The sequence below is a fragment of the Delphinapterus leucas genome, chromosome 1 (assembly GCF_059928025.1).
Source record: "Delphinapterus leucas isolate spDelLeu-1000000601 "Yukka" chromosome 1, BTC_Dleu_Yukka2, whole genome shotgun sequence".
Classification (NCBI taxonomy): Eukaryota; Metazoa; Chordata; class Mammalia; order Artiodactyla; family Monodontidae; genus Delphinapterus; species Delphinapterus leucas.
This window is the reverse complement of record NC_143129.1, coordinates 7,111,569-7,135,323: the sequence shown is the minus strand read 5'-3', so window position 1 is coordinate 7,135,323 and position 23,755 is coordinate 7,111,569. Positions and strand designations below refer to the sequence as shown.

Here is a 23,755-nt window from a genome sequence, read left to right as displayed (position 1 = left end):
TGGCATGGATGGGACCTTCCCTCCCTGTGCACTCATGCCCGTCAGCCCTGGGGAAGCGTGGGGTTTGCAGGGAACACAGAACAGAGTGGCGATACCCACAAAGTGGTCCTCACTGCGAACTGCAGTGCTGGCGCCAAGATAATTTCACATGAGTTTTTATGGTCAGTCTGCAATTAGCAGCAACTCTCAACAAGCCAGTTCTAAGGGGGCTGTGGCGTTAACATCCCGCCAGCACTGTCAACACACCCATCCTTCAATGCCCTTAAGCAGTCAGAGTTGAGGGGAATCCGTTTATAACCCCCAGTAATTTGAATATAACCAATCACTCCTCAGTTATGTGTTTTCACAGTTAAGTGCTGTGTTTTTTCACTAGAAGCCGGGCATCCTGGGTTCCAGGGAACCTGAGCCGCACTTGCCCAGCCCCTTTCTCTCCCACTGGTTTCCATCCAGGTTTTGTAACTTAGAAAACGTCCTGCTCCTAAGAAAATTGCATTTCCTACTCATAAGACAGGCAGGGCTATTCCCTTCTCACCTACCAGTGACACCCCATCCCTTCCCCGTTGGCCACTGCCGATGACCATTCACTTCCTGACTCTCAGAAGTCTCAGCACTGGGCGAGCAGGACAGGTGAGGCTCGCCGCCGGGCTTTCGCTCCCCCCATCCCCCCCGACCCCAGCTGACACAGTCACAGGCCATCCCGGTGAGACGTGGAGGATGGCAGTAACCCCGAGGCTTTCTCGGTGCCTTCCGTCCATCCCCTGACGGGGGATCGCCCACTTGGGGCTCTTCCCAAGCCCTTGTTCAGTCCGGAATCAGCCCTCCCCGCTCCATCCCAATGCCTGGCCGATTCCGGGTTGCCCATCTGGGTGAGCTCAGGGAAGGCAGATTCTTCAAACTGAAGCTCAACAAACCAGGATGCGGAAGGGAATGCAGCTGCTAAAACCATCATATACTTGAAGTTATGTATTTAAACAATTATAGTAAAACATGGTTTTATACGTGGCTAATATCTTAAGTGCGTTTTTTTTTTTTTTTTTTTTTTTGCGGTACACGGGCCTCTCTCTGCTGTGGCCTTGCCCGTTGCGGAGCGCAGGCTCAGCGGCCATGGCTCACGGGCCCAGCCGCTCCGTGGCATGTGGGATCCTCCCGGACCAGGGCACGAACCTGCGTCCCCTGCATCGACAGGCGGACTCTCAACCACTGCGCCACCAGGGAAGCCCTTAACTGCTTTTAAGTTTAAGAGTTCAGTGGTGGTAATTACGTTCACATTGCCGTGTCACCATCACTGACGTCATCTCCAGGACTTTTTCATTTTCCCAAGCTGAAACTCTGCACCCGTTAAACACTGACTCCCCAGCCCCCTCTCCAGCCCCCCACCCCACCCTTCCTCGTTCTGTCTCTATGAGCTTGACTGTTCTAAGGACCTCACAGAACTCCAAATCACACGGTATTTGTCTTTTTCAGACTGGCTTATTTCACTCAGCATCATGTCCTCAAGATTCATCCATGTGATAGCAGTCGGAATTTCCTTCCCTTTTAGGGCCAAATAATATTCCATTGTATATACAGACCACAGTTTGTCTATCCATTTACCCACTGATATACATTTGGGTTGCTTGCTATGAACGTGAGTGTACAAATATTTCCTCAGGAATCTGCTTTCAATTCTTTTGGGTGTATTCTCAGCAGTGGAATTGCTGGATCATATGTAGCTCTATTTTTAATTTTTTCGAGGAACCAGAAAAAATTTCCAGAGTGGCTGCACCATTTTCCATCCCCACCTGCAGTGCATGAGGGCTGCCTTTTCTCCACATTCTCGCCAACACTTGTTATTTTCCATGTGTTTGTTTTTTTAATAACAGCCATCATGATGGGTATGAAGTGGTTTTAATCTGCGTTTCCCTAAAGACTAGAGATGTTGAACATCTTTTCATGTGTTTATTAGCCATTCATATGTCTTCTTTGGAGAAATATCTATTCAAGTCCTTTGTCCATTTTTTAATTAGGTTGTTTGGTTGTTGTGGTTAAGTTGTAGGAGTTCTTTATATATTCTGGGTATTAATCCCTTATCAGACATATGATTTGCACATATTTTCTCCCATTCTGTGGGTTGCCTTTTCATTCTGTTGATGGTGTCCTTTAATGCGCAAAAGTTTTTCATTTCAATCAAGTTTAGTTTATCTCTTGTTTCTTTTGTTGCCTACACTGTAGGTGTCATAGCCAAGAAATGATTGCCAAATCCAATGTCATGAACCTTTTCCCCAATGTTTTTCTCCAAGAGTTTTATAGCTGCTGAGGCTTTTTTTTAGTTTTTAAAAAAAATTTAATTAATTAATTAATTTATTTTTGGCTGCATTGGGTCTTTGTTGCTGTGTGCAGGCTTTCTCTAGTTGCGGTGGGCGGGGGCTACTCTTAAGGCAGTGTGTGGGCTTCTCATTGCGGTGGCTTCTCTTATTGCGGAGCACGGGCTCTAGGCGCGCGGGCTTCAGTAGTTGTGGCACACGGGCTTCAGTAGCTGTGGCTCACGGGCTCTAGAGCACAGGCTCAGCAGTTGTGGCACACGGGCTTAGTTGCTCCGCGGCACGTGGGATCTTCCCGGACCAGGGCTCGAACCTGTGTCCCCTGCATTGGCAGGCGGATTCTTAACCACTGCACCACCAGGGAAGCCCGCTGCTGGGGCTTTTTAAAAATACAAATTCCAAGTCTCATGCCCGGCCTACCTCTCCTACCTCAGGAAGCCGTATTTTTCTGACACTTCTCAGTGATTTGGGGGCTAGTCTGTCTTCCCATAAAGTTAACAAATCTTCTTCATAGTAACCCCGACAGCATCTCTCAGCCTTGATTTGGGTGGGCACAGTGCCGGGGGGGCTTATTCCACTCCAAATCGCATAAGATTACAAGAAAGCATTTAAGTATTCACCTGAAATCTGCTTCACTTCTGCCTGTTGATTCAAATGTTGTCATCTGAGAAAAACAGACTAAGTGGAAGTCTTTATCCAAACATTTCAACATGCTCTTAATGATGGTTCAGATAGTCTCTTCTCTACAAAAGAAAGAGTCCCCAACTCATTTCAGTACTTCCTGAAATGACCCAGTTTTCCAGATCCCACCTGTCCTCATTACCCTCCTCTGGAAGCTCTCAGGTTGTCAATGATCCTCTTAAAAATTTGGCACCTGGACTGATCTGCCCGGTCCTGGCAGGGTGACATCCAGAGCCTGACGCCGTGGACAGCATCGGCTTGGCTGCCGGCTGCCCCAGGTGGCAGCTCAGGACATTTTTACCTCCTGAAAAGAGAAGAGAAATTTGTTTTTCTAAAAATAGGGAGGTCTGGAATTTAATCTAAATAAGGAGATGAGTTCCACAGCCATCTGCACACGCCTAACCCCCAGTGTTGGGGTGGGAGGTGGGGATGCTGCACCTACAGAGGTGAGTGTGGGCTCCGGCGGGGGGTGGGGGCGTGCGGACGGGGCTGTGTGTGCCCTCCAGCCCCTCCCTCCTTTGACTTGCACGTGCCTCTCACCGTCTCCTCACCGTCTCCACTTCCGTCTGTGTAAATGGTGGTCTGGGTGGGCAGGAACCCCAGCTGCGTCACCAGCAGTGCTGCTGTCACACCCTCCCGGGGGCACCCTTCACCTGGGGTAGGGTAGTCTCTGCAGCCCTGGCAGGACCGCTGTCTGGCGACCTCGACCAAGGACCGCAGAGCTTTAGACAGAGCCCTGCGGGTGTGCCAGGGGGCAGCGGGGCTCCACCGTCGGGTGGTCCCTGCCCCGCGTGGCGGCTGGCTGCTCCTGTCCTGTCCCTATTCGTCCCCTCCTTCCCCAGCCTGTCCTCTTAAACCGTGCTCAGGAGCTCGGGAACAGATGGGATTCGTTTCCTCCTTGGTGCTGAAGTGTCCCGACGTTGAAAAATGTCAAATAAAATAAACTGTAGGCCCCGGTCTCCTCCCAGGCTGGCTTTTTGCTCCCAGAGGCAGGAGCCCAAGCCTTAACGAAAGCCTCCTGCCTTGCTGAGTGGCCTGGGCCTGGGCAGCCCCCTCCTGAGAAGGAACGTCACTCACTGGGCTCCAGATGGCTGATCCCAAGATGCCAAACCCCACCCCCTTTAGGGACAGAATCCTCCTGCAAGGGGCACTGGGTTTGTAGGGTTTGTACAGAGAGAGGAGAACTCTGGAATGTGAGTGGGCAGGGAGGAGAGTCTTCCTCCCCTGCCCCTGTCTCCTCTGTTACATGGCAGGCATTCCACCCCGTGGGCGGCTGGACCAGGCCGGGCTTCTGCCGGTGGAACACAAGGATTGGGGCAGAGGGGTAGGGGGCCATCCTGGGGAGGACCCGGCGTTCAAGTTCAGGAAGGAATCAGCTCCTGCCCTTGAAGGGCTTCACATCTAAAAGATGCCTGCGGTATCCACGGCAGCAGCAGGAGTGAGGTGTAGTTGATGCAGACAGTGGCCGTTGCCTCTTCGGGGGCAACATCTAACGGTGACCTGCAGCTTCACGCACGTGGCCTCGGCCGACCTTCTCTGGGTGCAGGGGAAGGAGCATCTGAGCATCCGGGGCTCCCTCCGGAGCTCCCCTCTAGCTCGCGGCGTGGCACTAAGCAAGTCCCCAACCCCTCTGAGTCTCCGTTTGCTCATTTGTAAAAAGGTCATCATTTGTGCCTTGGGAGGATCAAGTGGAAAAGAGTAAGAGTGCTCTAAAAAGTATGAAGAACTGTCGGTCTGAAATATTTATTCTGGTTTCAACTTACGGTTCTGTTCATGTAACTGGTGGCCTCCGGCTTAATTAGGGGCTGTTAGAGTATCCACATAAGATTTCTTCAACTTGACAGATGAGTTCACAGAGTTTGGGCTTTGACTCTGTTGAGGGGGGTGATCTTGTTTTGCATTTCTACACCGTCTTGATGTACTTTGCGTCCTGTGGTGCAGAGTTAAATGAACCGGCCTTGGAGCACAGGCTTGCCGACATGGCACGCCAGGACCGGCGGGGTTGCAGAGTGGTGTGGAGTACGGCTCACGGCTAGACAGGGCCCTGGCTCTTCTCGTGAGCTCTGTGTGTCACTGTGGGTGCCTGCTCTCCCCCTGCCCGAGTTCCCTTGTCTAGAAAAAGCAGAGTGGTAGCACCCTAGTCCGTAAGGCTGGTGCGAGCACCGAATCAGGAACACGTTTACTCTGTATGTAGCAAGTGTTAGATGTTAGCCATTTGGTGCCCGATGGTAGCAAGCTGGTGGCCCTAAGCTGTCACACGCACCTTCTGAAAGACAAGACAGCATTTGGAAAAGTGTGTGTTAACCTTCGTGCTTGTTCCTGAGCCTCCCTGGGAGGATGACAAACTAAGTGGTTCACCAAGCAGGATGGCGGCGTCCTGACCCACATCTGCCTGCTCATGCAGTGCTATCGTGTGGCAAAGGGTGCCCCTGTGCGGCTTGGAGACCACTGGCCACGGGTCCAGCGTGTGGCTGTGCAGTGTAGCAAACTCATTGCACACAGGACCGTGCGAGTGACCATGGGTCCTCTCCCGCCGTGACCTGGCTAACGGGGCTGTCTGTACCTCACTCAAACACGTGTGCTGTACATGAAGTGTGTCCTGGGATGGAGTCCCCAGAAGCAGACCTCGAGACAAAGATTTGCGTGCAAGTGGTTTATTTGGGAGGTGATTCCAGAAAGCACTGATGGGGGTGGGGAAGTGGGTCGGGGAGAGAAGGAAGCCAGTGCAGGATGCGTTCTGTGCGGGTCACTGTTGAGGTCAGCTGGGCTTGGGGGTTCTGGGGGATTACATGCCCACCCAGAGGGCCAGGAAGCCTGGATATTTATCTTTCGACGCCCAGTCGTTACTGGCTGAGGGCGGCTCCCAGGGGCATTGCATCCTGGTGTTCACGCAGACTGAGAGTCACAGGTGCCTGCAGAGCGGCTGTGTCTGTGTTTATGGGAACAGTAACTGCAGAGGGGACATAGGTGGGATACAAGGGACATCAGTTATAAAGAGGGAAGATGGGAAGGGAGGAGCTGTGGAGTCAGATTCCTGGTCTGTCGGGAGCGAGGGGATGGCTTCAGAGAGCCAGTGGCTGTCGAAACACCCTTCATTCCTAAAACAGAACAGTGAAAGCATTGCTGAGGGTGTGCGGGGTGGAATCACAGGGTCTGTTCAGACCCAACAGGGTCGCTGGAAGGTTGCAGTGAGCCAGGTATTCCAGAGGGGCAGCTGGATGTGTGCTGGTTGCCAAGGCGACGGATGCAGGCAGAGGAGGGGCCCCTGTGGTGTGTCCTAGTAACCTACAGTTGAGCTGCCGGGTTTTCCCTGAGTTTGATGATATACAAGCTGGTTGACAGTCAAGACGGATAAGGGTTGCGGAAGCCGTGGAGACGGGTCTGGCACCTCCCCACCAGTCCTGCCCGCCTGCCTGCCTGTCCACTTGTCTCTTCTCCTTCATCGTCGGCCTCCTCCTTTCCCCACCCACACACCTTATGTTCTGGGATGAGCCAGCTGGGCTCGTGGAGTGCTGGAAATTCCATGCAATCTGATATTACAGGAAGAGCCCAAGTCTGGAGTGGGCTCAGATCCCAGCTCTGAGGCTTTGGGGAGGCTGTGCGTCCATTCTGGTGGGGCTGGTCCAACGGGAATAGGGTCGTCGTGAGGATGTTATGGAGTACATCGTAATAACGTGCTAGGTATACAGCAGGTGCTCGGCAAATGTTACCTCCCTCCCCTCTCTCGGTTGGAGCCTAGAAAACCAATGCTCTGAAGGTCTGAAGGCTGTCTGCAGAGGGGGACTTGCCCAGCTGGGGGGTTGAGGAGGATACCTAGTCGCTCACTTGTCTGTGCCTGGCTCTTCCCGCCACCCCTGCTGGAAGCCTCCCCAAATTCACCCCATTGCAGTGGGACTGCTACCCGACTCGGGGTCGTCCTGGAACTTGTGTGTATAATTTGTGCTGTAGTAACTTGTGCTTTTATAATTCTCTAACAATCGCATGGCACATGTGGTTTACAAAACACTTCTATGGCACTGTCTTATTTAATCTTAACAGCTCTGTGAATCAGGTGTTCTTTTCCCCAATTTACAAGCGAGGAAAGTGGAACTCGGCTTCACTGGCTGGCCAGGAGCTCATAACTTAAAAGTGGCAGCACAGGAGCAGAGCCGGGCGCCTCCGACACCTGCCCTCCCCGTCCCATGCTATCTCCAGCTCGCCCGCTGCCTCCATTTGGGTGTAGTATGTGTGTCCCTAAGCTTGGGGGCGGGGGTCACAGGCCTTACTGCCACTGCAGAAGGAGCTCCCCTCTACACCCAGCAGGCCGTGCTGTTGGAGGCCCCCTCCCGGAGAGCCCCTAAGTGACTGCTCCGTCTTCAAGGATAGGGTCATGCTTTGCAAACCACAGAGCAGCCACAGCCGGGAGCTCAGGGCAAGGGCAGAAGGAGCGACGCGCGCCTCATGAATACAGGCTCTGTTGACCGTGGCTCAAAGGCTGAGCTGTCCCAGGATGCTTGCGAGGGGCCAGCTCTGGCCTCTGGGGTATCAGATGTCTCTGGCCGGGCAGCAATGGACCATTCACTGCGGCTGAAGAAAGGCCAGCAGGCCAGGCTGGGCACCCACCCACTGAGCTGTGCACGGGCTGCCCCAGAGAGGCTGCAGGACTGAGTTGCTATTGCCCGTACGTTGGGGCCATGATGGAGCTAGCACAGGCAGGTGCATTAAGGTCTGGATTTGGAAAACAGGCAGAACGAGTCAGGCCTTGAGAGACTGCAGGCAGGCAGCTATGGTAGAGACAGACAAGTGCTCACCAATCCACAGGTCAGGGTCACGGAGAGACGGGTGGACAAGATGATGCTGGGGCTGGCGCAGGCGGTAAACAGAGCCAGTGCGCGGGACGTGCAGCCAAGCGGGGGCGAGGGGAGAGCCACCCAGACACACGTGTGAGGGGCTGGATACAAAGAGGCTTCCCTGGCAGAGGGCAGGGCGTGCACCAGCCACACAGGCTGCAGAGCGTCCGAGAGGTGGAGGGACCAGTGTCTCACCAGCCCGCCTGTTCTGCCCGCCTTGGCCGGCTCGTATTAAGAGGGGTCCAGGGAGTTCCCTGGTGGTCCAGCGGGGAAGATTCTGCGCTCCCAGTGCAGGAGGCATGGGTTCGATCCCTGGTCGGGGAACTAGACCCGCCCCCACCCATGCATTCCGCAGCTAAGGGTCAGCATGCCGCAACTAAGACCCGGCGCACGTAGCCAAATAAGTAACTATTAAGAGGGGTCTGCCCTGTGCCCTGTCCTTTTCTTCTTGTGGGCCGTCCAGCCAGACCCGGGGACACGTCTCCATCGTCGCGGCTGCCCTCTGCTCCTGACCGCTCAGCCCCGTCCAGACCCTCCCCTGTCTCCTCTCCTCACTGGCCACCCTCTCAATCTCTCAGCCTCCTCTTCCTTGTCTGGCTTCTGTCTCGGCCCCTGTGGGTCTGATGACAAAGGGGCAGTTCAGGAGCAATGCTGTCCCCATGGACAGAGCCCGGCGGTGGCACTTCCGGCAGCAGAGGCTCCCAGGACGCAGCTTTCCGCCGAGTATGATTAGAAGAGGAGGCACAGCTGTCACCTGCCTGTCACCGTCCCCTCTGAGCGGCAAGCCCCTGCAGCCGCCCTGTGCCTGTGCTCACCTTTCCTCGATGGTCCCCGCGTGAGGTCCTTTCTTCCCAGCTCCGAGCAGTCGCCCCTGCGGTCTGGATGGCAGCATCCGTCCCGTCCCTTGTGGCTCCTCCAGTCCCTGTGGTTAGTTTCCTGTTCTTGAGAGATAGGCCAGCGCCATCGGTGGGGCGCTCCAGAGTCCAGTTGCCCCGGATTTATCCTCGGTTTGCTGCTATGGCCTGCATGACCCTGGATAAGTGACTTAGCCTCACCGTCTGAAGGGAAAGGGGATGACAGTGCCCACCTCATGCTGCTTATTCACACGGTCAGTAAGTACTTATAGAAACCTGCTGTACAGACACTTGGGCGTACAGCAGGAGAAAAAGTCATCATTCTTAAACTCATATACAAAAGAGAGAAGGCAAACTAGCCAGCAGGTAAATACGTGGTAGATCGGGTGGTGCTGTGCGTCATAAAGGAAGATGAAGCAGGGTGAGGGACAGAGTGGTGGGTGGGGGCTGTTGGGGAGCCTGGTCAGGGAAAACTCTCCAGTAATTGATGCCCAGAAGAGCATGTGCAAAGACCCTGGGGCAAGAATGGGCATGTGTTCAGGGAAATGCAGGGAGGTCCGTGTGGCTGAAGCAGAATAAACAAGACAGACGGTGATCAGAAATGAGGTCAGGGTGTAGCCAGGGGCCAGGTAGTACAAGTGAGGGGCAGCCACAGGCAGCTTCCAGGCAGAGAAGCAATGAGATTGGACGCGTGTTGCAAAGCGTCTGCCTGGCTCCTGTGAGGGGGCAGCGAAAGGAAGCTGCTGGGATCATCTGGGCGGGGCGGGGTGGGGCGGGAGGCAGAGACTGGAGCTCCAGCTCAGGAATGGGGAACCTGGGTCAGCGGGTGCTTCGGCCAACCTGAAATCACTGCGCTGTCCTCGGGGGTCTCACACTCATACACACACTCACACACACACTCGCGTCTGCCCAGGGGCAGCTGAGGGTCCGGCAGGCCCTGTGGAGGGCGGGCAGCCCCCTGCTCTCTCCCTTCCCACCGCCCCATCTGTCCTGCGCTCTCAGAACCACACAGAGACGCTGAGGTTTGGGACGATGTGAAACAGTTGCCCACTGTGTGCGATCTGGCGGGACGCCGCCTCTCCCAGCTGCAGGGTGGCAGGGAAGGCAGGCCTCCTCAGAGGTTGTGTAAATATTTGGGAAGCAGGCACACAGCTGGGAGTGGGACCCCCTCCTCCAGCTGGCTCATTTGCTGCCCCAGGAACATCTCAGCCGGACCCGGGGCTGGGCTTTGGGACACCCCACCACGCATGCATCTGCCCTCCAGGCCCGACCCACGCTCTCCCACCCACCCTTCACCTCTCCCTTGGAGCCCAGGCTGCCCTGGGGAGGGAGGTGGAAAGAAGGGGTAGCACCGCCCCAGAGCCAGGCGGCCTGGGCCTGCAGAAGGGCTGCCCTTCCTCAGCCCACCTTCCCTCCCCGTGAACACCTGGGCGCCGAGCCAGAGGAGCTCTAAGGCTGTTTCGGCTCTGACATTCCAGATCTCCAGCCATGAGAAGTGTGTCTGTGTGGGGCTCAGGCACAGCCCTAATGGGTCCAGAGCCGAGAGAGCTCGCCAGGGACATGCACAGGGAGCCCTTGAAGGCCCGGGCCTCCCTGAGAGGCCAAGAAGTCCACCGGGGATCCGACAGCCCCTGACCTGGGACCCACGCCATCACGGCTCCCATGCCTGTGGCCAGAATACCTAAGGCCACGCTCTCAACCTTCCTGAGCTTGAATGTCCTAAAGCAAGTGGAGAGTAGACTAACACCTGCCTCACCCTAGATCGCTAGGTTGTTTGAGAATGAAATCCTATTTTATGATGTGAATGTGCTACCCAGAGGCCGGGAATGATTTTTATAGATTTCTTCCATCAAGGTCACAACAGATGATCCCCCAGAATTCAGTGGGGTCATCGGGGGACGCGAGGGTAGGTTTGTAAAAGCAGGGATTAGAGATGTAGTGAGGTCATTCCCCCCGGACAGCGTGAGGCCCCACCAGTGTGGACACCGGCTAACTCACCGCCCCCCGCCCCCCCGCATTCTGGGCTGACTCTCTCTCATCACCCCTGTCTGTGTGGTGAAACGCTCTTTGTTCTGTCTGCCCGGATGCTACCAGCTCGGTGCGCGCGGCCAGGACATGCAGGGGTCTCTGGGCCCAGCTTCCCCCGAGGGCCGAGGGGGCTCGTCCTGGCCGAGACTTGTGCAGGGGCAGAGACTTTCCTACCTAAAGGAGGGAACAGCCTCGTAACTGAGGGGAAAGAGGGGAGTAGGCATCGGTCCAGAGACAGAGCCTGCCCTGGTACCTAGTCTTCTGAGGGGTCTCACTTCCCTGGCTCACCAGGAATCAGGGGTGCAACCAGGGCCCAGACAGGTGAAACGGGAACTCAGACCACATGGCACTTCCTGGCAAGTCTTTCTCTTCTTTTCTTGCCTCTAATCAGCCCTGTCTGCCTTGAGACTGTTGTTAGGGAGAGGACCAGGGCCTCCCACGGTCTCCTCAGATGTCTCTGTTGGAAACGGAACATTGGTCCAGAGCCCTGGGGACTGAGATCCCAGGTGTGTGTGGCGAGGGGCAGGGGAGGGAATCAGGCTGAAAGATGCGTGCGTGCTGGTCTGGGCGCCGTCCTGTGCTTTGCACATTTCCTGGCCTCCCTGTGCCTCAGTTTCCCCCTTGTAAAGAGCCACTCTGCTGGGCCTGGCACAGGGGACACACGTGATCTGGGCTCCCGAGGGCTGTGAAGAGGAGGCTGTCTGAGATGCAGGCCTTTTTCCTCTCTGGCTGGGTTTTCTTTCTGGAAAAGAGCCTAACTCTCGGCTCCCTCTCAGCAGGCGTCTCCCCCTTCATCCTGCCGCAGGCTACAACTCTGCAGCCTGGGATCCGCAAAAGAAGAGCTCAGTCACCCCTGTGTGCCCCTCACTGTGGTCAGAGCAGCTGGGCCACGCCCCCATACTTGGCCACACCCCCGTGAGGGGCGAGGTCGGGGCCGCTGACCCAACAGGCCGCGGTTTCCTGTCTTCACAGAAGCCCCCACACAGCACTGCTGTCTAGTTACCCAACGCGCCTTGACCTGGTGGCTGGGAATAGCAGGTGCTAATTTGCATGCTATTTATTTAAGGAGCAGAGTCTCCAGGGACCCTTTCCTTACCCTGTGGAAGCCTCTACCAAGCAGGATGGTGGGTCCCAAGCTGGAGGAAGGTAGGGTCTCCGTGCAGCCCACCTTCCTCCTTGAGGAGGAAAGAGGAACTTATGCAGGGAAACCTCAGATCCTTTTGGGTTCTGACAGGAACCAGTTCCAAGGAGGAGGGGGTTTACAGATCCTCCAGCCCAGAATCCTCTTAGCAGGGGACTCAGAAATCTGGGACCCCTTCCCTGGGCTGAGCTGCTGGCTGGCTTGCTCTCTTTCTGGCCAGTTCCCCCAACGCTGTTGGGGGTGAAATGCAGGGAGGGGAGGGCTGCAGGGAGGGTGTGCGGCGGCTGGGTGTGACGCAGGGGGAGAGGCCCACAGCTCAGCAGGGCTGTGAAGGCCGTCATGGTGTGTGTGTGGTGGGCAGTGGGGGAGGGGGGAGGGGATGGCTCAGTTCCCTGCACAAAAATCTAGTCCTCCAAGTAAGCCCCTGTGCCTTACCCTCTTCAGGCCTCCCCTCCCTCCCTCCTCCCTCCAGGCTCTGCCCAGAAAGCCACAAAGGAGGAAACCTGATGGAAAACGCACAGCTAGATCTAGAGGAAAACATCCCCTGCTGGTGACATTCCTCTGGCTGAGACAAAGTCATTTTACCCGGGATTCCTTGCTGGCTGGGGCTAAAGAGAATCCCTCACGGTGCACGTCCCGCGTAAGCTGTTCCCCAGATGACCCAGGCGGGCCCCAGCGCAGAGGATCCATCCCGCTCACCCTCCATGTAGGCTGGTGGTGAGGATGGGGTGCAGGGAAGTTACAGAAGAGCCCGGGTGGGGCCTGGCCCGGGCCACGAGGTGGGAGATGCTGCTGCAGGGCCTGCATTCCTCGGATTCCCCCCCCCCCGCAGCTGCTCAGCCTGGACCCTGGTGCACCTTTCCTGAATCTCACCACCCAAACCACTCAGAGACAGTAAAGGGAATGGAAATCGATTCCCCCCCATGCTAGGGGGTCACCTGACAGCTCGGTGCTGGGATCACTGCAGCTCTTTACTCCCCTCTGGGCTCAAAGCATATTTGGAAAACTTGGCCGCAGCACATGCGCCCTCAGAAACAGACCCATCCGCAACTCAGTCTGTTCAGGGATCCAGGACAGAGCTCCCTCTGAGAGGTTTCCCACCCTCCAGAGCTGCGGGTCACCCCTTAGAGCTGCAGCCCCAGGTCAGTGGCGCTGGGCAGGCAGAGGACTAGAGCCAGGCGGGCTTTTAGGGAGAAGGGCCATGCTTGGGTCTCAGAGCACCGTCCACACCTCCCTGAAGGTGGGGAGTGCGGGGGGGCTCTGGAGGAGTGTGACTGTCGTCTGCCTTAACAGCCGGGGCCGCCGAAGTTTGGAGATGAGAGGCCTAGGGGAACACGCTGGCCTGGGTCTCTGCGTGGGGCTGTCACACACGCTACCCAAACCCAGAGATACTGCTGCTCTGTGGTTCAAGCTCAGGCCTTCGGGCCTTTAAAAGAAATTCCATTGCTGGCGTTGTTTCTGTTGCTTTAAGAAATTGCGGATGTAATCTGTCCATATCTAAGATACAGTCTTTCCCCTTTGCCCGGGTCACTTTGGGGTTGGGAGCGACCTTACACACTCAGCCCCTCCCAGGAGCAGGGATGGGCTGGAAGAAGGTGGGCGCAGCAGTGCAGCCCTCGTGCAGCCCCTTCCTCCGCAACGGGGGGCGGGGGGGGGGTTAAGTTACCAGGAATTCCCTGAGGGGAGAGGCGCTCTGTGGGAGAGCCCTCCCACTGATCCCACTTTTTTTCTTACTCTGCACTAAAATCTTTACATCTTTCTTCCTGGTCAGTCAACTGGAAATGCCTCCTGGATGCAGGCACAGACCCTTGCGTGGTGTGCTTTCTCCCCACAATCAGCCCCAACGTGCACGCTGCCCTGTTCCCCCCGCCCGCCCCCCGCGGGAGGGTTAGCCCCGCCCCCCGTCAGTGGTCAGCACTTTTCAGGTCGCCCACCCTGTAAGGAGGACAGCTCCTGAGCAGCCTCTGGCTTTTGCACCCCGTCTGCCCTTCACCCCCTCGGCACCCCCGCCGACCTTGCTGCAGGCGCTGTACTGATCCCGGGCTCTTACTTGGTCTGATTTAAAAGCCTGGAAAGGGGCCAGGAGGGAGCTGGGAGGAAGCCCTCCGGGGAGGGTCCAGCTTCCCCGACCCGTGCCCACCAGCGCACGCGGGCCCCCTGTCCCCAGAGACCTGGGATGCCCACACGCGCCTGCCCGCGTAGCCCGAGGAAGAGCCCGGGTCGACCCGCGGCGGGGGGGTGGTGGTGGCCCGCAGCCGGCATCGGGGGGGGGAGGAGGGGATGTGACCCGCAGCCGCCCGGCGGGGACCGAGGCCCCAGCCGCCGGCACCTCCCGGCCCCCGAGCCCCGGAACTGCCGCGCCGCGGCCGCTCTTTGTCTACCTGCTCCGGGCGTTAAAGGGCCCGCTCGCAGTCGGGGCTCGGGACCCGAGGCGGCGACGGGAAGTGGGGCTCTGTCGCTTTAAGTGCAGCTGGAGCGGTGAGTCGGGCGGGCGGGCGGGCGGGCGGGGGGCGGAGGGAGCGAGGGGCGAGGGCTGGTCCTGGGTCTCCGGCCGTCCGCGTGGCCGCGCTCAGACCTCCGCTGGTCGGCCGGGCGGGCGCGGCGTCGGCGCGGGGTTGCCGGCGGCCGAGGGCCGCTGCGCCGGGAGGATGCTGCATCTGCCCCTGCCCAGGGCGGGAAGGACGAATTTCTCCCGCAGGTAAGCGCCCCGCCGCGCGCCGGCCCTTCGCTGCCGCAGCCTTGCGGGGGTGGGGTGGGGTCCGCACGCTGCAGGGTCTTGACCGCCCTAGCTTCGCGGACCTAGGGGACGGCAGTGCCACCTGAGCCTCTGGCTCCCGAGCGTTTGGCCTGTTGGCCTTGGGGTTGGAGGTCGGGGTGCGGAGGGGTCTCGGTAGGGGGAGGAAAACAGGGCGCATGCGACCCCGGGGACCGGGACGGACCTGGGACAATAGCACGACTGGACAGAACTCCCCTGGTTCCCTGCAGTGTGGTGAGGCCGGGGGTCTTGGGGACCTGGGGAGTGGAAAGCGAGGGGGCTTCGCCCCTAGCCGGGTTCCCCCGGCCCCAGAAGCTCTGGGGGTCTTCTGGGGTGAAGGGAGGTGGTGGAGGTGTAGGCTGAGACCTGAGTGGGCGCAGGGCTGAATTTATGACGCCACAGCCGACTGGATCCCTCAGGGAGGAGTGAAGCCCGGGACCCTACTCTGGGAGGGGATGAGAGCCGGCTGATTGGGGAACAGACACCGGCCCTGTAAGGTGAGGGTCGGGCACTCAGGCTCCCCACTAAGGGGCAGTGACCGACCGTGGCCAGCCCTGGGACCCTGCCAGCCGACTTAGAAACCGCGCTTCCAGGAGAGGATTAGGGAATTCCAGCCACCCGAGGAAGAGGGCTGCTGCTGTCTGGTGTTCCTGGGAGCTTACCCGCCCCCCCCCCCCCCCCGGTGTGCACCCTCCCTCCCCTCAGCCTCTCTTCGGACTTTCGGGACTGAAGGAAGTTGGGGACTGGGGAGTTGAACGGGAGGCCGATGCCCCTTGCTGTGACCACTCCACATCCCCAGCCCCTAGACCCCTGACTTGCACCCTGTGTGTGCTCCTCCCCCGAGGTTCCTAGGAGGGAACCCAATGCAGTTCTGCCCACGCAGGCTCAGGGTCAGAGCAGAGCAGTGGGTAAGGCCTGGTGAAGGGGGGGCATCCCCAGCACCCGGAGCCCCTCGGAAGCCTGTCCTGCCGCCCTCCAACTTGGGACCCTTGGAGTCACTTTGCTAAGCTGACTGGTGGGCCTGGGGGTGTTGTAAGAGGAACCAATTCATGAACAGAGAATATTCTAGAGAACAGAGGTCTATTCAGGGACCTGTGGGAATTCCTGTTTGTGCTGGGAACCCCGGGCCGAGTCCTGAGTCCCTGGCCCTGGCGAAGGCAGAGGGGAGGGTGCCTTCCTGACCTCCCCTAACCCCACTGCCACCACTGCCGCCCCAGCTCAGAACCCACTCCGGGTCCACACGGGGTGTGTCTGAGGACCGTTATAGTTGCACTGGTTCTCCTATTAAGTTCTCCCCCCAGCACCCCCCAGCCCCATGGCAGAAGAGGTGAAAATCTCTTAGTTGGTCCCAGCACCCTTACCTGAACGCACCATGCTTTTCTTCCTCCACCAGCCTTTGCTAGGTGACCCCATCAGGCCTTGACATGGAATCCTCCCTGCTCCCTTCCTCTGCTCCACCCCACCCCACCCCAGGAGACCCAGGCTCCGTACAGTGAGCTCAGCATCCGGTCCTGAATCACAGCTGTTGGGTACTCACTCACCTAGCTTCTTACCAGAATCCGACTTCTGGGCAGGTGTGCCAGGTGTGCCTCAGCCTGAGGACAGAGCAGGTCGAGTTACACCTACTCAGCCTGCCAGCTGCCGGCTGGGCCGGGCCGGGCCTGTGGTTTCCTTTTCACACAAGCCCAAAGCTTTCAGGGGGGTCGTAGTTAGTAGGCAAGGAGAGAGGGGATGTCATAAACTGGAGGTCAGGCCGAGAACTGACAGAGTTCAAATGTAAACTTTAACTGCCCTGGCTCTCATCCACCGAGGGAGGGCTTAGCCCAAGCCTTCACTCTGGGGACAGCTCAGAACCTAACTTGTAAATGATGTTTGATTGGGGCCAACAGGGATCAAAGAGGCGCTTTCCCTGCAGGCTCAGGTCCCCCCCCCCCACACACACTCTGCAGGAGACAGATGGGGAGGATGTGAGTGAGGTCTCAGGGTGAATGGCTTAACTGGCCCTCCAGTACCTCCAGGACCGGCTTTTGATGAGCTGAGCTGTGATCAGTCCTGGGCCTTTCCTCCCCAGATGCCTGGGATTATTGCATCTACGGGGGAGGCGGTTTCCATTGGTGCCATTCTCGCACATCTCAAGTGTTAGGGTCTCTCCTGGAGACCCCTGTCTTCTCCTGCCCCAGCAAACCCCGTCCTCGGTGTCTCCCAAGCAGGAAACCTGGAGTGCAGGCATCTGTCCCATTCAGCCCTCCTGGACTCCCTCCTGGGAAGGGCCCTGAGCTAGAGCCTGGGGACCCTTGGGAATGGGACCTGCTCACAGAGACCCTGGGGCAGAGGGTGTGGACCTGGCACAGAACCAGCCCCTGTGAGGGGACAGAAGGCCTCGGGACAGCAGAGCCAGTGGCTGCTTCTGGTTAGAGGGTTTTACGGGGCTAGGCTTGCATGCCAAGGGCAGGCTGAACTTGCTGGCTGGACCTCTCCCTGCAGAGCCCTGCCCTCTGATCGGGAGGCAGGAGGAGAGAGGGCAGAGGAAGGCTGGGTGTGGCGGCAGCCTGCGCCCACATCTGAGCCAGTCACTTCTAACCACTGTAACAAGACGCTCCAGACAACGCCTGTGCCGAGGGCTTTGAAAACGCTTGCTTGTTTAATCCCACAGCAAGCACAGGAGGTGCATTTTACTGTCATCCCATTTCGCAGATGAAGAAACTGAGCCACAGGACAGTTCAGTGAACCTACCTGAGATCCCAGTGGTGGGATCCGCCTGACTCTATAGTCAACCTTTAAACCCTGCCCCAAGGAACCTGTTCTCACTGACACTAATCTGGGCCCAGGGGATGCTCCACGCTGAAACCGCAGAAGCTGCGGGTAGTAGCAGCCTCACAGAGGTCGAGTGAGAGCTGGCCTGACCGCTGGTGGGTGTCGTGGGAAGAGCCCTGGACTCGGAGTCCACCAACCCGATCCGGACTCTGGCTCCACTGCTGATTCACCTTGTGACCTTAGTTGCTTGGCTTCTTGTCTCAGTTTCCCTCTCGAGCTCCTGACCCGTCCACCCCGTGGGACGCGGGAACGACAGTGAGATGATGTGACAAGCAGAGTGCTTTCAACGCCGGAGCCTTCCCGGATGATATCGCACAGCCAGGGTCCCTCCCAGGCAGCAGGGCTCCCTCCTCGATTCCCCAGGCCGCTCTTCTCCTCAGCATCCTTCCCTGCCATCTTGCTGGGACCCTAACGAAGGTGCCCATCAGTGTAATAGACTGAACAGGTCTCGGCTTAGAATATATCTTGGATTTTTACGTAAATTCTTAATTGTTCATCTTCAGATTTCTCTTCAGTCCGAGTTCTGTGCTAACTAGGATAGCATATTTATACATCCTATTCTTTTTTTTTTTTTTTTGCGGTACGCGGGCCTCTCACTGCTGTGGCCTCTCCCGCTGCGGAGCACAGGCTCTGGACGCGCAGGCTCAGCGGCCATGGCTCACGGGCCCAGCCGCTCCGCCGCATGTGGGATCTTCCCGGACCGGGGCACGAACCCGCGTCCCCTGCATCGGCAGGCGTACTCTCAACCACTGCGCCACCAGGGAAGCCCATATACATCCTACTCTTGATAGCAAACTTGAAAAAAACTTAATCATTAAAAAAAAACAGCCGTTATTTATTCAGCTTTTCACTGTGTGATAACTTTGGGCCCGCCACCGTGCTGGGTGCTGGAGGAACAGCAGATCCCTGAGGAGCTCACATCTGTTCATTTATTCAACAAAGTGTCGTGAGTGCCCCCCCGATGCAGGCACAGCGCTGGGAACAGGGGACACAGTGGTGCACAGCCCCTGCCATCAGGGAGCTTGGAGTCTTAGAGTGAAAAGAGGCTAACAAAAGCAGCAGACACATACATACGGTATTTGGAATCGTGAGACACGTGAGAAGCAATCATGCAGGAGGAAGCAGTCTGTGGAGGAGCCGGGGAGGCGCATCACTGTGGTACCTGCTCATACGTGCGGTAGCTGGAAGCAGGCAAGGCAGGAGGGCTTCATGGAGAAGGTGGCATTTTCCTTGAGCCTTGAAGGTAAAGTAAGAGTTTTCCAGAGGAACGTGAGCTCCTTCGAGAAGCGAGGGAGGGGCGTTCCTTGGTAGAGCGGTTCTGTGTCATCTTCCAGCTTCTCTGCCCAGACCCGCCATCACCGGGGTACCTCCCATCACACAGACTCCTGGTCTGAGATGGACTCCTCTGAGACAGACAACTGTATACATTCTCACCTGCTCAGCCCCACCAGGAATCCTGCCTGAAAACCTCTGATCCGATAGCACAACTGGCTTGTTTCCTCTGGACCTGGATCCATTGTCATCTCACATTAAGTTCATGGCCAGGGTAACAGATTGCCCTTGCCCGTGCCCTTAAAGCAGAGTGAAATAATGCTACCCCCATGGAGAATGCATAGCTTGTGAGAATTCATCCTCGGCCTAACTGTCTTGGGATGCCTCAGGAATTTCCTAGAAATAGTAAATTCCTGGACATTCCTGGCCATGTGAAGCCTCTGTTGAAGACTGACACGTTGTTGGGGGGAACATGTTGAGAAGGAAAGAACATCATGACCCCTTCACCCCCCTACCACCGCACCCCCGCCGCGCACGTGTGCACACGCACGGCAGCCCGGCCGCTGGTCCTGTTAGCACAGCCGGGGGATGCTCGGTGCGACCTGTGTGCCGGCAGGGTGGAGCAGATGTGAGCTGCCTCGTAAGCTAGTTTTCCTCCATGTGTTGCTACCGGGGCCATTTGAGTAGCAGGAAGGTTATTCAAAAGAGGAGATTGGAGGGAAGCCGTGTACCTGCCCTCCCTGCTGGGTGTCAAGCTGGGTGTTGTATTTTTACCTTGTTTAGTCCACACGATGACCTTGAAAGGCTGGCGGTGACATGACCATTTGGGGACTGCGGGTGTGTTTCGGGGAGGGCAGTGCCTGTCCCAGGTCACAGGCGGTAAGTAGTGAAGCAGAAATTCATACACAGCCTGGCTAGCTCCTCTGCCCATCCCACTCTGGGCTGGATGTCGGGCTAAGGGGCTTGGTGCCTTCTGTAAGCTGGAGAACACTGGGGCTCCCTCAGGTACGGTCGCTTTCCAACTTACCTATTTATGCTTTTCCCCCAGAGTCGTTCATTACATGATGGTGGTTCTGCCCAATCACAGATTCCTGGGGGCAGGGACTCTTATTCAAGTGATGCATATATGGAATTAATAATGGTCTTTTGGGGCTTCCCTGGTGGCGCAGTGGTTGAGAGTCCGCCTGCCGATGCAGGGGACGCGGGTTCGTGCCCCGGTCTGGGAGGATCCCACATGCCGCGGAGCGGCTGGGCCCGTGAGCCATGGCCGCTGAGCCCGCGCGTCCGGAGCCTGTGCTCCGCAACGGGAGAGGCCACAACAGTGAGAGGCCCGCGTACCGCAAAAAAAAAAGAAAATAATAATAATAATGGTCTTTTGATGATGACAACAAGGAGCCACCAGGGTTCCATCAAGATGGCTTATATAACAGGTCAGATGTGGATGCACCGTGTGTTTTAAAATTTTATTTTATTGGAGCATGGTTGATTTACAGTGTTAATCTCTGCTGCACAGCAGAGTGACTCAGTTATACACATACACATTCTTTTTCATGTTCTTCTCCATTGGCTTATCACAGGATATTGAATATGGCTCCGAAGGGTGGGTAGGGGAGGGATGGATTGGGAGTTGGGGATGAGCGGATATACCATATTTATCCTGTGCCCTGTCACGCTAGCTCTTTAGGGTCAAACGGCTACGTGAAATAAAAGCAAAGCAATTCTCCACCAGCACGTCCTGATTAGTTGCCTACTGTGTGCCAAGAATTGTTGTGATCACCGCAAGGGGAACAACAGACAACTTATTCCAATCCACGTGGTGGTGCGATTAACTTGTAACAGAGTGGGATGTTGGCGTCTGACACTAGGAATAACAGTAGCTGGAAGTAGGAAGCAAGCAGGTCAGAAACAGAAGAGATTTACGCCCAGGTCAGGGAGCGGCAGTTAGGGGGGCAGTGAGTGTGGCGAAGTTACGGAAAGCTCACATGCAGACTGCAAGGACATTTGGGGGAAGGATTTCAGTTATGAAGGAAGAGGGAGGGGGCCCTGGGCCCAAGAGGCACCTTGGAAAGACTTCACGGGGCAGCGGGATCAGTGGGTGACATGGGAACAGACTGGAACGAGGGCGCATCCCCCGCCATCTCTGATGTCCGGCCAGGCCCGTTCTTGAGGCTGTGTGGGCAGGTGTCCGGTGCACGCATGCTCCTGCAGGGGTGTGTGTACTCGTGTGTGTGTGCGTGTGTGTGTGTGTGCGCGAAAATGTTGTTTTTCGGCTTGGAGCATTCTCCCATGGCTTTTTTGAAATTCTTCTATAAGGCTATAGCAGACGACCAGGTTTTGATCCTGGTGACCTGCCAACTGTGTGATTTTAAGACTAGGTTTTTAACAGCCTTAAAAACAGGAGTAGTATTTCTGCCAGTGGGTAGGATTATGGCTCGGAGGCCCAAAAGGAAAACAAATCCTTGGGATTTATTCTTAGGTGTCCCGGGTTTCTGGAGTTTGAGCCCCTGTACGCAGGGACTGAGGCGTACATCCTGGAACCGGTTCCTTAATTCTCTCTGAAGGGAGGCTGAAAAGCATGGCTGGTTCATCAGATCTGGGAACGGAGGCCTCTGTCTGGGAAGAGCTCCCAACCGAAACCCTTGTTAACGTGGAGGTGTCTTTCCACATTCTGGATATCTGTGCCATTTCTTCCTATTTACTCTGTTAAGTATGTGTTCCATTCCCATAATTTGTACTGGTTCTCCCACTTAAGCTCCTCGCTCATAAATTCTAGGTAAATATCCTTGTAATTTCCAGGCCCTGGGTTCCCAGCCCAGATTTCCATACCTGCTGCTTCTGAGAGCTTCTCTTTGGGGCGTTGCTTTCCCAGAACTCAGCCCCCACAGCAGCCGCTCGGGCGTGGGCCCCTCATACATGGGCTTCGTGCTTAACAACTTTGCCTTTCGGGCTTGTATTGAGCTGCCCTTGGGGAAGACTTCTGAATCACCTTTTCCTGCAAAGGTGGCTCCTCTGAACGAGGAAAACCCATAAAGGCCACTATTCTCGGTGCTATAGTACATTTTAGAATGACCTTCAAAGTACAGTGAGCTGTATGTTAATTGATTCATTTTCCTCGGCCCACTGTTAACGGGGCCAGCTCTTATAAGTGAACTGTGAATGAGCGGATATATCTAATAAGACCAGTCTTCTCCTATGCGTTATAGAAATTGCTTTCATCCTCCATAGATGCACCTTGTATCTGCGTTATCTTTCAAGTGCTTTTGTCCTAGAGGCTGTATGGAAAGCCCAGGCAAAGCTGTGGTCCCAGAGGATGTGGGGTGTATAGAAAGGGAGACGAATCTAGGCCCCTAGACTTCGGTTACCTCAGCAGGGACCCTCAGAGCCTCCGCCGATCTGCCCTCCCAGGCCTCAGAGCCAGCGGGCGGAGGACCAGTCCCTCCTCGCTCCCAGAAACGCTTGCCGGGGGGTGGGGGGGCAGGAAAGCAGCGCTTGCTCAGGAGTCTTCCTGCTGTCGAGAAACCACGTCTGGGAATTTGCACAGAGCAGTTCATGGTGGGAGCAGCTTTGATCCCCAGAGAGTCCGAAGCCCCTTGGGAGAAGCCTTGCCGCTCCTGCAAGGACCCCCGGGCTCGGTGACGGTCTGCTCTGGCGAGCCCCCGGCCACTCCACGTCTCTTACAAAGTCGAAGCAGGACTCTCTAACCCACCACCACGATTCTACCAGTAAAATAATGCTGTCGTGTGCTGTGAGCCCAGAGATGCAGAAATAACCTGAATTTTGATTTCCGTCATCCCCACCTCTGGTCTTCACGTTTAGCAAAGAAATCCAGAGGTGAAACGAGGAGGAATATTTGGGAAGCAGGGAAGGTCAGAACCTTCCCGCAGTGGTTCCGGCACCAGACGTGGCAGGGCCCTGCCCCTGACTCGCTCCTGCGCCCCCGGCCCCGCGCCCTCCTGCCCCGCCTGGCATGTCCAAGGCCTGCAGAGTTGTTTGTTCCCAAACCTGTTTGTGCCCGTTGAAATCATGTCATCTAATTATTACATAAATTGTTGAGGTACGAGTGTAAAAAGAAAGTTGTTTCTATAAAAACTACATCACTGGAACTTCCCTGGTGGCCCAGTGGTTAAGAATCCACCTGCCAATGCAGAGGGTGTGGGTTCGATCCTTCGTCCGGGAGCTCGGATCCCACGTGCCGCGACTACTGAGCCTGCGCGCCACAACTAGAGAGAAGCCCGCATGCCGAAACTAAGACCCGACGCAGCCAAATAAATAAATAAATATTAAAAATAAAAAAACCTACATCACTGAAGACTTTAGGGGGCTTGAAAAGGCAAATTGTTAGGAAAACGGTGGTGGAACTGGGTGTAGGATTTGAAAGGTTATGGGGAGAAGATTGCTCCGTGCCGTGAGAATCTCGCCCCACTTCAAAGACTGATGCGGGACGGCCTCCTGCGTGTGGGTCCGGCCGTGAACAGCGGGGGTGGAAAACACACGTGTGTCGGGAAAGCCCTGCCAGTTCTGGGCCCTTGACCAGCACTGAGCTTCGCTGGCGCCCTTCTGGGGAGTTTTCTGTAACAAGGCTGAGTCTGCGAGGATTTTACCAGAGTGAGCCCTCAGGAAGGTGGGGAGGGGCCTTCCCTGGACGTCCTGCAGTGCAGAAGAACGCCCACCCCGTCAGGGGCCTGGGGGACCCGCGCGTTGGCAGGGGGGCCGCCAGAGCAGCCCTCTGGTTCCCTGCCTTATACATGGGGGCTTCTGCTAAAGATGTTAGCAGAAAGCTTTCCTCTCCTTAAAAGGGGGCTTGCAGACTACCAGCTTCGTTCTTTTCTCTCTTCCTTCAGATCCATGTGAGACAGAGCTGAGCTCGCCCCCACGTGAGGCTCGGGGCGTGTATCTTTGGTGCCCAAGCCACCTCGTCTGTCCGTTCATTTTCAGCTCCTTCTGGTGGTGACTGATGCACTTTATACTTAGTCAGACCTAACGGTTGTCACCTCCAAGGGGGACCCCATTAGGGCTTTGTTCTTCTAGGTCTCTGAAAGACAGGCAGGACTTTGGGCGCAGCCCCCTCGGGACAGCAGCGG

General features: G+C 56.6%; 1 protein-coding gene and 1 long non-coding RNA gene across 6 annotated transcripts in view; one reads left to right on the top strand and one right to left on the bottom strand.

The window, feature by feature from the left end:
• Positions 1-23,755, top strand: part of NAV1 (neuron navigator 1) — a 212,162-nt gene that overhangs the window by 134,119 nt on the left and 54,288 nt on the right. The window contains exon 1 of one of the 4 annotated variants that reach the window (XM_089904045.1): positions 14,349-14,531. The exons of the other annotated variants lie outside the window; for them this stretch is intronic. Coding sequence (XP_089760171.1) covers positions 14,482-14,531 — 50 coding nt within the window. The 5' untranslated portion in view covers positions 14,349-14,481. Of the gene's footprint in view, positions 1-14,348; positions 14,532-23,755 lie in introns of those variants that run through there. 4 annotated transcript variants of the gene reach the window in all.
• On the bottom strand, positions 5,317-16,141 carry LOC115802231 (uncharacterized). Of its 2 annotated transcripts, XR_004022651.2 has the most exons (4): positions 15,950-16,141; positions 14,215-14,632; positions 8,626-8,751; positions 5,317-6,079 (listed from the first exon to the last, which is right to left on the bottom strand). It is a non-coding gene; the product is annotated as an uncharacterized LOC115802231 (long non-coding RNA). The 2 variants fall into 2 exon arrangements; XR_016391348.1 differs by lacking the exon at positions 14,215-14,632 and having other exon boundaries at positions 5,329-6,079; positions 15,950-16,122.